This window comes from Vigna unguiculata, chromosome 8 (assembly GCF_004118075.2).
Source record: "Vigna unguiculata cultivar IT97K-499-35 chromosome 8, ASM411807v1, whole genome shotgun sequence".
NCBI lineage: Eukaryota > Viridiplantae > Streptophyta > Magnoliopsida > Fabales > Fabaceae > Vigna > Vigna unguiculata.
In genome coordinates this window covers 17,098,703-17,111,870 of record NC_040286.1, presented here as the reverse complement: position 1 = coordinate 17,111,870, position 13,168 = coordinate 17,098,703, and the positions used below count along the sequence as shown (strand labels likewise).

Below are 13,168 nucleotides of genomic sequence, written 5' to 3'. Positions count from 1 at the left end.
TTTTAAAAGAAACATCATGCATCGAATTAATGTATTTATTAATCATTACAAATATCAAGTAGAATATTCAGAAGAAGTATGAACAATGCTTTCCTCGGTATAACTTGTCCATCCACTGTCATCATTTGAAGAGGTTTCATAGGATTTATTTTTGTGATCATTTATATGAAAGAGGGAAGGTTTTGGAGGCATTTCAATATTCTCAAGTTCTCCTTCCAACATCTCCACTACTTTGTTCATGGGAGGACGATCACTTGACTTTAATTGTATACACCATAATGCTATTAAAAACATCTTCTTTATCTCATCTTTGTATTCTTGCTTGGTACCACTTTCTCCTTCTATCTCATTTTCTTCACTCAATTGATCATATATCCAAAGAGGGAAAAAAAACTCACTTGAATCATTTGCATGTGCATTAAAATTTCTTTTCTTATTTGCCATTTCCATCAAAAGCATCCCAAAACTATAAACATCTGCCTTGTATGATACTCCTCCCAAATTATGATAAAATAACTCGGGTGCCATGTATCCAAGTGTTCCCCTAACATCAGTCAAAGTGATAATGCTTTTGTCTGTAGGATAAAGTCTTGCCAAGCCAAAGTCTGAAACCTTTGGGACAAAGTTTTCGTCCAAAAGGATGTTATGTGGCTTGATATCAAAATGCAAAATTTGAATGTCACAACCTTCATGCAAATAAGCAATACCACGAGCCACTCCAAGAGATATCTCATATATTTGTCTATGAGTTAAAGAGATAACATCTTGCTTGGAAAAAATATATTTATCAAGAGAACCATTAGGCATGAATTCATAAACAAGAGCATGATTTGATGATTCAACACAAAATCCAATAAGTCGCACCACATTTGTATGATGTATTCTTCCAATAGTACCAACTTCACTAATGAAATCTTGTCCATTAGACTTTGATTTACTCAATATCTTTATCGCAACAAATGACCCACTACGCAACTTTCCTTTGTATACCAAGCCAAATCCACCTTGACCTAGCTTTTCCTTAAAACCCCTAGTCATGTGTTGTATTTCTTTATATGAGTACCTTATTGGAGCGAGGGTGTTTTCTTGTAGAAAAGTTTCAATATTTTCATACTTTGATTTATGTCTTTTTCCCCATTTATATATTAACAACACAACAAAAGCTACCACACCAAATATAAATCGTATTATAAAGTACGGAAAGATATACCTTCCGACACTTGTTCCCATGGCAGCTACGATATCACCATCATATCCTGTAGCTTTATTCAAGCCAAAAATTTGCATCAATCCTGCATGGTTAAAAAATTTATTATAGTTGTGTTGAAAAATATTTCTTATTTTTATCATTATGTCAGAATGTTTACAATTAATAACAACTATTCACAACAATGTTAAAATTATGCATCAATTAAATTGTTCAAATGTGGGAGAAAGGACTCACTTATGAGAAGATGATTAGAGTTGGAAGATGAGTGAGATTGGCAATATCTAAAGAGAAAGATTCACAAAAATCATTGACTTAGATTTTTGAATTGAAGGTAGTGTTATGATCTTTTATACAATTAACTAAACTCATTGATAGACTAGATCTCCCGACCTTAAAGTCCTTCATAATATCTTTCTTGTAGGTTTCAACTAAAATTTTATCCTTTCTTATTCCTTTAACTTTGGGGACCAAACTTTGATGTCATTAAATGGTTGGATTCTTCAATGAGGTAAGCAATTTAAACATCCATTTTGTTTTTAAACATGATATTGCCATTGTTTTTAGGGATCTCAATCATGGGAACATATGAATATTTCCATTTTATTATATTTATTCATCCTAGTCTATGTTATTTAAATTTTGAATATTTAATTAAATTTCAATTGCTTAAATTTAATTATTGAATGCTTAAAATTAAAATTAAAAATATAAGAATAGTAAAAATTATAACGACTAATTAATATTTTAGTTTGTAGGAGTGAATTCAGAACTAAGTCATTAGTTTGTTTTAAATATTAGATTAAATTATAGGTAATTTGTACATTGTACATTTTAAAAAATATATTGGAAAAAACATAGTTTAGATCGTTATTTTTCAATTATGACAGACTATAGATTGAAAAGCAAAAAAAGCTTTGTGACCTAGTTGCCTCATATAACTACGGGTTGACATGGATACTCATTGGGGTAAGTTGTCATGTCCAAATGATGCTAAGTTTAGTGGCTATTTGGGACTTATAACTTGATGATATGTTTCTGTTGCCATTCCTACATGGGATGAGGTTGAAAAGGCAAAGTAGAACCTCATATGGTAGGATATTCATATATGTTAACATCATATTAGTTAATTTCATTATTAATCTACATTTATATGAAATTGATTAATGTTTGTTTGTACAACAAAATTTTGACATTCCCAACATGAAGGTTGTAAGAAATATGATCTTATCTGCCATTGCCACCAAATTGAGTGACTTTAAGAATTTCTTAACACAAGAATATGTATTTAGAAAGCTTAAAGATCAATATAGTCCCTGTGTCAAGTACTAGATCAACCAGGAGGATTTGATGCAATTTCATGTTAGTTGGTTTGATGATTTTTAGCAAGTTAGTTTTTTACAATTGTTATAGTGAAACAAATTTATATTTACACTTTTTCTTGTCTCATTTTTTATTTTGTGTTGTAGGAAAAGAGATTGGCTGCCCAAGAACGACAAAAACTAAATGATACACCCCACTTACTATCATGAGGGTGTATACTTTGTTAGAGGATTGCCTCGAGAAGGCATAAACAGAGGCAACAAGGCTAGAGTTTACTACCCTTTTATATCATTTTCCTCACTATGTGATGTGAAAGGTTGCTCACACCAGATCAGAAAAATGACTTCTTAGTTTGCACATAAGGCTCATTTATTCTTCGTGGTCGAGATGATATTTTGATGATGGTCAAAGTAAGATCGAAGAGCCCAAGATGTGTGCGCAAAACTGGTGCGGCATGGGGACTTTGAGATTACTTCAGCCCACCACCATTAAGAACTCTCAAATCTTGCACTCAGGATGCCTTACATAAAATTGATATGTAGTTTAAAAAAAACATAATCAAATTTGGCAATCCTTGAAGCAAGAGATTGATGAGAATTTATAGTCCCTTGCTCATTCTTAGTCGAAACTCAGGGAACAACTTATACATTTTCTAAGGTTGTTCAAATGAGCACCAAAGCGTCATGTGTTGTTGTAGATCCTTTAGCAGATCATAGTTACATAGGTGTAACAAATCAGTGTGAGTTATATGTTGAAGATATCCCTTACGTGTAGTCACAAAGAAGATAAATGCTTATGTAGAAGACTTGTTGGATAAGGGTTGGATTAAAAAGATCTTAGCCCCTGCGCTTTGCAAGTTTTATTAGTTCCTAAGAAAGATGGAGAGTGGAGAATTTGGTATGAATGTAGAGCCATCAATAATATTACAATAAAGTAGAGGCATCCAATCCCTAGGCTAGATTATATGTTGGATGAATTGCATGGTTCATAATATTTTCCAAAATTGATTTTAAGGTTGGTTATCACCAAATTTGGATTAAAGAAGGTGATAAGTGGGAAATTTCTTTCAAGACTAAGTTTGGATTATATGCATGGTTAGTGATGCCTTTTGGCCTTACTAATGCACCAAGCACCTTCATGCGACTCATGAATCATGTCTTAAGGGATTGTATAGGTAAATTTGTTGTAGTTTATTTTGATGATATTTTAGTGTATAGTAAGAGTTTGCATGATCATGTATGTTATCTTAGGTTAGTCTTCTCCATTCTTAGGGTTAATCATTTGTTTGGTAATATAGATAATTGTATTTTTTTTGTATTGATAGTGTTGTCTTTTTAGGTTTTGTGGTCAATAAAAGTTGGGTTCATATGGATCTTGAGAAAATCAAGGCCATCCAAAATGGGCTACTTCCAAAAGTGTAGGAGAAATTAGGAGCTACCATGGTTTGACAAACTTTTATAGAAGGTTTGTTCCTAATTTCTCTAGTCTAGCTTCACCACTCAATGACTTAGTGAAGAAAGATGTAACATTTGTTTGGTGGAAAAACATGAAAAAGCTTTTCAATAAATAAAAGAAAGATTGACCAAGGCACCCATTCTAGCTTTGCCACACTTTGCAAAAACCTTTGAACTAGAATGTGATGCCTTGGGAATTGGCATAGGTGCATTATTATTGCAAGAAGGTCATCCAATTGCATGTTTTAGTGAAAATAAACATGGCGCTTCTCTCAATTATCCCACATATGACAAGGAAATGTATGTCCTTATGAGGGCCCTTCAACCTTATGAGCATTATCTTGTTGTCAAGGAATTTGTCATTCACAGTGACCATAAGTCACTTAAGTATTTGAAGAGTCAACATAAGCTCAACAAAAGGCATGTTAAATGGATAAAGTATCTTGAGCAATTTCCCTATGTAATCAAACACAAGAAGGGCAAAACAAATATAGTGGCTGATGTTTTGTCAAGAAGGCACACACTTTTTGCAAAACTTGGAGCCCAAATTCTTGGATTTGATCACATTGATGAATGGGGGTTATTTGTTTAAAGAAGGAAAGGTTTGCATTTCCCAAGGTTCACATAGAAAACTCCTAATTGAAGAAATGCATGAAGGAGCACTTATGAGACATTTTGGGGTAGATAAGACTCTAAGTATCCTTAAGGAAAAATTCTTTTGGCCCCATATGAAGAGGAATTTCCAAAGGCATTGCTATAAGTGTATTACATATAAGCAAAGTCAAAATCAATGTCTCATGGTATTTATACTCATTTTCCTCTTGGTTCTACCCCTTGGGAGAACATAAGCATGGACTTCGTCCTAGGACTTCTAAGAACTGCTAGGGTGTTTGATTTTAAATTTGTGGTGGTGGACCGCTTTAGTAAAATGGCTCATTTTATACTATGCCACAAGATAGATGATACAAGTCATATAGCAAAGTTCTTCTTTAGAGATGTGGTTAAACTTCATGGATTACCATGCACTATTGTGTTTGATAAGGATACTAAATTCTTTAATCACTTTAGGAGGACCTTATAGTTTAGATCGAGACTAAGTTGAATTTTTCTACCACTTGTCACCCACAAATAGATGGGCAAACAAAGGTAGTTCATAGATCATTGCCTAGATTATTGAGAGTGACTTGAAGGGTAATCATAAATCTTGGGATGAGTACCTTCCCCATATAGAGTTTGCATATAATAAAGTAGTTCATATAACTACTAAAATCTCTCCTTTTGAGGTTCAATATGAGTTTAATCCTTTGACACCTTGGATTTAGTACCTTTACCTACTTTCTTTGATTTTTTTTTTCATAAAGAAAGGGTGTCTAAGTCTAACTTTGTCAAGGATTTGCATGAAAAGATTAGACAACAAATACAACACCAAACTGAGAGAGACATTAAGTATAATATTAAAGAGAGAAGAGAGGTCATCTTTAATGAAGGGGATCTAGTTTGACATAATTTAAGAAAATAAAGGTTTTTTAAACGAAGGAAGTCCAAACTTAACCCTTGTGGAGATGGTCCTTTCCAAATCCTAAGGAAGGTCAACAACAATGCATATCAATTAGACCTTCCTAAGGAATATGGAGTGCATACCATCGCTAATGTGACTGATTTAATTCCTTTTGCAGGTGGGCATGAGGAAGATAATGACCCTCTATATTTAAGGACAAATCCTCTTCAAGAAGGAGGAGATGATGATTTGGGCCTAACCATAGGCCCAATCACTAGAAGCAAGCTGAGAAGAATACAAGAGACGAAACTTCAAGAGCCCAATGGGCTTTAAATGCTATTTTCATGGGTCAAGGAACATATCAAGATTTGATGAGCTTGTCCTAATCCATTAATGTAGATTTAAATTGGATCATAACTCACCTAGCTTTTGAAATTGGATCCATTCAAGCCCAAATTCAAAAGTCAAGGCTGAGAATGTTGCTAGCTTGTCTATGCGTTGCACATTTAGCACATGTTGTAAATGAGGTAAGTGTGACCATGCCATGTGGCTAATGATCCGAGAATTGTGGATCTAGGAGATTTTGGCGCCAATTTTAGCTTACATTTGCAACCCATTTCGATGCACATTTAGCTTGCATTTGGAGCTTGCCTTCTATTATAAATGAAAGCCTCCACCTCTTGTAAAATCATTCTTGAATGTGCAATGTTATGCTGTTGAGATCATTCCATAAAACATTCTTCGAGTCACATAGCAAAAGCTTCTTTAAGAATCTCCTCTAGCCTTCCTCCTTTAAGATTGACCCAACCTTCTTAGAGTTCCTTCATCACTACCACCGAAAACACCTTTCTGCACTTTCTTCCGCTGCATCCAAGCCGTGGAGCCTCCTTGTTCCAGCCACCACGTGAAATGAGGGTCATCACTTATGCTTGGCTATGGATCGATTTGTTCTACCATTTTCTCATTGTTCTTTCTATTAACGATTATCAACTCATGTGCCTCCAAAGGATTCTACAATTCCTCAACAGTTATAGCACCCAGATCTTTTGATTCTTCTATGGCAACAATTATATGATAAAAACTTGGAGTTAACATTCGAACCACCTTCTTCACAATCTTCATGTCTTCTACAACCTCATCATACACAAGCATAGAATTAACAAGTGCTTGAATCTTGTTAAAATTTTCAAATATTGATTCTTGGTCAGTCATGGAGAGAAATTCAAATTGTCTCCGCAAGGATTGCAAAGGCACCTTTTTGGTTTTTCCTGCATTCCCATACGCCTTCTTCAACATGTCCCAAGCTTGCTTTGCAATGGCAGCTTGTGAGATCTTCTGAAAAATATTTACCGAGATGCATTGATACAACAACACCTTAGCCTTGAAATCTAGTCTCTTATTCACCTTGTATGTTTGTTCTTGATCATCTGAGGCATTCTTAGCATGTTCCTGGAAACCTCTTTTCACAATTTCATCCACTTCTTGAAACTCATAGATAGCCTTCAACTTTACACACCAATTTTCATATCCTTTCCCATGAAAAAAACAAGAAGATTCCTTGGTATGACACCCACAACAGCCATATGCACACTCTCAATAATGCTCTCTTTCACACAACTCCTTCTATAACCTAGCTCTAAATACCACAATGTTGGAGTTGGAACGCTTAACACTGATAACCTCACTTCACTCAAGGCACTCACTCTAGCTCACACTCACATATCATACACAAAGGAAAAGAAATATGTAATGAAAAAAGTACTAATTTTCTCATTCAACCCACTACTGAAAACTCTTATATTACATGAGATTTTTCTTGCAAATTTTTTAAAAGAATTGCAAGAAAAGACTTTTTCTTACTATTTTTTGTAAGAATCTTAATTGGAATGTAATTCCTTCGTGAGTAATTATTTTACAAAATTATAAAATTCGTAAATATTTTTTACAAAATTTATTGTGAAAAGTGTTTTATACAAAATGTTTTGCAAAAATAATAGCAGCAATTTCCTGCAATTTTTTTTCATAACAATTTATAAATATTTTCTATAAAAAAAATTCAAAACAAAATTAATAGAAAATATAAATTCTTTTAGTAGTGACCCTGTCAAAGTACGTACATGCACCGCTGTATAAACGGTCAAGATGACACTTAATACGGTTATATGGAACGATAAACAAAGACTAGTTCTCTTTAAATAGTTTTCAACATTTTAAATATAATTAATCTTGATAAAATGTATTAAATAATATAATAAATGTTTTCTTGTCAGCGATAATAATATAATAAATGTGATCATTATAGAAACGAAGGTACATGATAGGAAGAAAAGAAAGTTACCTCTGTAAAGACCGATACAAAATAAAACTGCAAGAAAGTTTTGTGATGTCAACAAACTGGAAGAATAAAAACCAAACCAGTAGAATCTAAGGAACAAGGAGGTAAAGGACTAGATTATGTATAAATATATAAAGGAAAATAACCGAACAATAGAATAAACAAGGATAGAAACTTACTTATTGCGGAAATTATGTTTTCTGCAATACTACCTGAAAAACATTAAAATGAAATTCAGGGAACTAAAAGAAGATTTATGAGAATTTTGTAAGATCTTACATAAACACATGTGCAGAATAATTTTACTTTATAATTAAAACTTCCAATCAGAATATATTTATATATTTAAGACCTTCATATTTTTTAACTATATTTAATAACACCCGTCGAATATAGATTGGTGTTGATAAATACAAGTCGTCGTTTAGAATTCACTCTAACGTAGAGTTCATTCAATTTGTATAATTTCTTTTAGTTTATTTTTGTTTAAAATATCATATAATCTATATTTAATTTAGTTGAATCATTTTGAAAAATTTAATTTCTCAATATATAGTTTGCTCCCATTTATATTTTATTTATTTCTAAAAAAAATGAAGGATTAATTCAATGGTGATGAAGCTACTCTCAACAAAATAAGAATGTACAGGAATACAAATACTTTTAAGAGGGAGGTCTCTTCAATTATGTGACATGATACCAGCCCTCTCTAAAAGTTGTGGATGTATATAAAACAAAAATACCTAACATATCATGAGTGCTAAAAATAAAAAAATATTAAACATATTAAAATGCAAATAAGTCTCCTTACCAAATAAAGAAAATACAAAAACTAAATTATTTTTTCTTCTATTTTAATCATTTTGTGAATAAAAAGTTCAATTTAATTATTCAATTATAAGAGAGAATATTATAATTTTCATTTAATTATATCATCATAAAATGTGAAAGAAAGAAGAATGGATAACAATGTAAGATAGACTATCCAGCTTGTTAACCTATCATCAAATAATGGGGGTGAAATTTCATTTCATTTAGTGCTACTTTGCCTACTCAGCCGACCATACGGAGCACAGTTGATTGGACCACTACTCTTTAAGAAAATTATATTAAAATTCTTTTTATAATATAATTTTGTTAAGATTTTAAGCATCTAAAAAATAGAATATATGTTTTCATCATTTCTATATCTTATAAACTTAATTTTTCTAATATTAATAAAAACATTTATATTTATATGAAAGGTAGACTAAATTTAATTAATATACTTTTCTCTATTAATAAATTTGTTTATTTAAATGAATGTTATAAAATAAATTTTTGAAATTTTATTATTATTATTATATTATTATTATTATTATTATTATTATTATTATTATTATTATTATTATTATTATTATTATTATTATTATAAATTGGACAGATTGACTTGTGGGAGCTATTCACAAATTAGGTGAACCGGTATTCAATTGACAAGTTGTCCTGTCCAACTTCATAGGTAGACTAGTGGCCGATCCACTAAATCAATTATTAAAACACATGTCTATATCAATATCAATGGGAACATAAACACAATATGTTCACATGTGTATCACTTTTTTTTTTTATAATAATAATAAAAAATAAAAATGTAATTTAAAATTAGACAATATAACAACTATTGAAATAAAAATAATTATTAAAATGTTCATTAAAGTTATTAAAAAATAATTTAGAAAAAATAATTACATAATAAACATTTTTATTAAATTTTAGTATAATTAAATATTTAAGGATAACTAAATTTATCGTAAATAGTTTTTATATAAACAATAAAATTAATAAAATAGACTGTGGTGATAAAGAAAATTTTCATAATAAAATGGGCTAAATCTAAAACCCATTTCGAAATTTATTATAGAGAAAATTCCTTTTATTAACTAATAGCTATAAATAATTACGCAAAACAATATTTTTATGAATGAAACAAACTAAAATAACAATTTAACCAATTATAGACACATAGAGGAAGTGAAAAAAGGTGTCATTACCGCCGCTGCATTGGTATGTGACTGAGTTAGGTTGTTCGTAGATATAACGGCATTCTTTCTGGCCACACCGAACTTCATCTGTGGATTCATCAACAACGCTGCAATCTATTCCCTTTCCGCATTGATTTTCACAGATAACATACAACCAAGAAAGCTCAAATCCCTGTGAAAGCATTTTTAAGATTTCACCATACGAAACTGCTCCGTTGGACTTGTGCTCTCCCACACCACCAAAAGTAGCCACCATCAGCTGGCACCCAACCTTGATGTCCTTCACACCAAAACCGTTTCGCGAATCCCTAACAACACCATACACGTGTCCTCTCAGGTCGCAACCCCTGGCTTCCACAGCAACATATCTTGGATCGTCAGCGATTGGATCGCTGCAATTGAAATACGCTATCGACGGTTGAAAAAATGGGTCCAATTTCAGGGGATCCCTTCCAGGACCGATGAGATCGTTACTAAAATTGCCGGAGTGCAAGAAATAGCGAGGCATGGAGGAGCAGGTACCGTCCTCCGCATCGCTCACTCGGATTTTGTATCTCTTGTAATCGATTTCTTGGACTCTGTATTTACCAGAAAACAGGGCTAGAAGAGTTGTGTTGTTCTCACACTGCAATTGGTACCTGGCGTCGCCGCAGTGAGATGGGTCACTGCTGAGTCGAAAGGGGTAACTTATGTTGGGAATGTTGCCGCAGGAGGAAGCTTGGCAGTTGGAGCTGAGCGCGGCGGTGCAAGTTTGTATAAGTAGAAGAATGATGACGATAGGTATTCTTACTGGTCTTTTCATCGTTGCCGTGTGAATTTGATTAACTCTTTGCTACGCTCTCTTGAGACTATTTGTTGTTGTGCACGGGTTTCAACTACTTGGGAAGATAGATGAAGAAGATATTTTCAATTCTAAACGAAAATTTCAGTTGTTTTCAGCTGTCATAGTTGACTACCACTTATATTTGTACCGTATCTTATCATCCCATTTAGGTAGATACGAACCAACGGGTAGAGACTCTAAATTGTCTTTAATAATAGAGTCATTATACTTTGAAACTCTAATTTTTATCTTGCATAATGATACTTGACTTATTTATTTTTATCCACATTTAACTCATCATTTCAATCACTATTTAATTATCTATTTTAATTTTTTGTAGTGGTGTAATAATCTAAAGGTGATTGGAGTAATGAATTATAAGTGAATCAAAAAGAATTCGTCAACAATCAAGGAAGGGAAGCTAAGGCTTATGATGCAAATATGTTTATGCACGCGATAGAGTAGTGAGCTCTGTTGAACTCGCTTAGGCGAACGGGTTGGTCGCTCAAAACGAAAGCTCTCGCTTAAGCGAAGAGTTCTCGCCTGAGCGAGAGCAGCAACAGCTCACCCCCTTTCTATTTCGAGGGCTCGCTTAAGCGAAGGCCACTCGCCTGAGCGAGAGTAGTCTCGCCTGAGCGAGTTGGGCTAGCTTGAGCGAGACCTCGACGTGCTTCCTGTTTCAGTCTCGCCTAGGCGAGAGCAGATAGCTTGGGCGAGGGGTCCCTCTCACCTGAGCGAGGGCTCTTTAGCTTGAGCGAGATTGGCAGAGTTAAGAGTATAAATGTATGTTTCACACGATTGGTTGATGGGTACTTAACCAGTTCAAAGCATGATCCTATATGTACTCTATATGTTATATTGGGGCTGGAAGTTGATGTGTTTGGCATGAGCTTGGTGTGATATACGCTTGGTTAGTTGAGTATATATATATATATATACATATTGGCATGAGATTGATGTGTACGAGAACTTAATGAGTGGTTGGTGAAACATGGATAAGGTATGGATAGGACATAATCCCATGACTTTCAAAGTGAGTGCTCATGGTGGTGTCTCATCTAATGGACGTAATCCTATGGACCCTTCTAATGGGTGTCCCTGGTGTTGCCTCATCTAACGGACGTAATCCCATGGACCCTTCTAATGGGTGTCCTTGGTGGTGCCTCATCTATTGGACTTAATTCCATGAATCCTCGGGGTGAGAGTTCATGGTGGTGCCTCAACATTAGGACGTAATTCCACGAGGGTAACGTGGTGGTGCCTCAAGGCCAGAACGTAATTCCACGAAGACCTCGTGGTTGTGCCTCATGTAAGGATGTAATTCTGCGAAGGCCTCGTGGTGATGCCTCACTGCTAGGACATAATTCCACGGTTTCGTGGCGGTGCATAATTATGCGTATCCGGATAGTCTAGTCTTGGAGTCTTAAATGGTTTGGTATCTCATGTGTGGTTTCGCGTTATTTATGCTTGACTATGTGATTGAATGTTGAGTGTTATGATATAAGAATCTTTTACACTAGCTTACCCTTCTACTTGCTTGTATGTTTGTGTGTGGGTTTTTCTCCTTTACGATGATCATCGATTTTATTGATGTGAGCAGATGTGAGAACCCTTGGCAGTGGTAATGACAATAGGGATGCTGCGGCTTGATGGTCATGGACGGGTATTGGGCTCACTATGGGGCCCGTAGCTAAAGGAGTTTTATTAGTTAGATTTTCTCTTGTTCTGGACAAGAACTTGTGCTACTTTTGAACTATTGTACTTATGTTAGGCAGTGTGGTGCCTCTTTTCTTTGTTATGAATAAGTTTGGGGTACTGTGTACCTTTATATACCAATTTCCGTACTCTCTGGATATTTATGTATGTGGCATTTTATCAAATTGGATTTATCCATTTAATTGGGACGTTACAACTGATGTCATAAAGAGTATTGAAGTCAGAAAATAGTTCCTTTTGATTGTGGGAGTTAACAATTAATTTCTTGGCAAAGTCGTTATAAAAATAATAACTGATTGACCAAATATCTCATCTCCTATACAATAATATCTTTTAATAAAACATCAATTAGTAGATGGACGGACTTAGGCTAAATTCCTAGACCTATAGACTTTATCCGTTTTGGAATGTCTTATCCATCTTCATTAATAAGGTCGGGTCCCAAACAACCAGGACAGTACATAGTGCCCTAACCTTGAGCCATAGTGTCTGAGGCATAAAGGCTGAAAAGAAAAAGTCTTGGATTTACGAGAATCATCACTTTAACGAGTGTTTTCCACCCCCAAGTCGAGCTTGGAGTTGTCGTTTTAATAGGTCTTCCTGAGCCCCAAACCGAGCTTGGACTTGTCATTTTAACAGGTCTTCCTCGCTCCCAAGCCGAGCTTGAAGTTGTTGTATTATTGAGTCTTCCTTGTTACATATAAAAAAGTTTAATAAATATTTAAAATTACATATTTTTGGGCATTATTATAGGAAATTAATTTTTTCCAAAATAGAATTTCACTTAAAAA

The 13,168-nt window shown here is 33.8% G+C and overlaps 1 protein-coding gene and 1 long non-coding RNA gene across 3 annotated transcripts; one reads left to right on the top strand and one right to left on the bottom strand.

Moving 5' to 3' along the window:
* LOC114194209 (rust resistance kinase Lr10-like) lies at positions 1-10,909 on the bottom strand. Of its 2 annotated transcripts, XM_028084319.1 has the most exons (4): positions 9,848-10,905; positions 7,997-8,029; positions 7,821-7,847; positions 1-1,292 (listed from the first exon to the last, which is right to left on the bottom strand). In XM_028084319.1, the coding sequence occupies exons 1-4, from the start codon at positions 10,638-10,640 to the stop codon at positions 55-57; spliced, it is 2,091 nt and encodes a 696-aa protein (XP_027940120.1). In that variant the 5' UTR covers positions 10,641-10,905; the 3' UTR covers positions 1-54. The 2 variants fall into 2 exon arrangements, with proteins under 2 accessions (XP_027940120.1, XP_027940121.1); XM_028084320.1 differs by lacking the exons at positions 7,821-7,847; positions 7,997-8,029 and having other exon boundaries at positions 9,848-10,909.
* LOC114194210 lies at positions 10,098-12,507 on the top strand. The gene is made up of 3 exons (XR_003606352.1): positions 10,098-10,356; positions 10,430-10,618; positions 12,262-12,507. It is a non-coding gene; the product is annotated as an uncharacterized LOC114194210 (long non-coding RNA).
* The last annotated feature ends 661 nt before the right edge of the window (positions 12,508-13,168 follow it).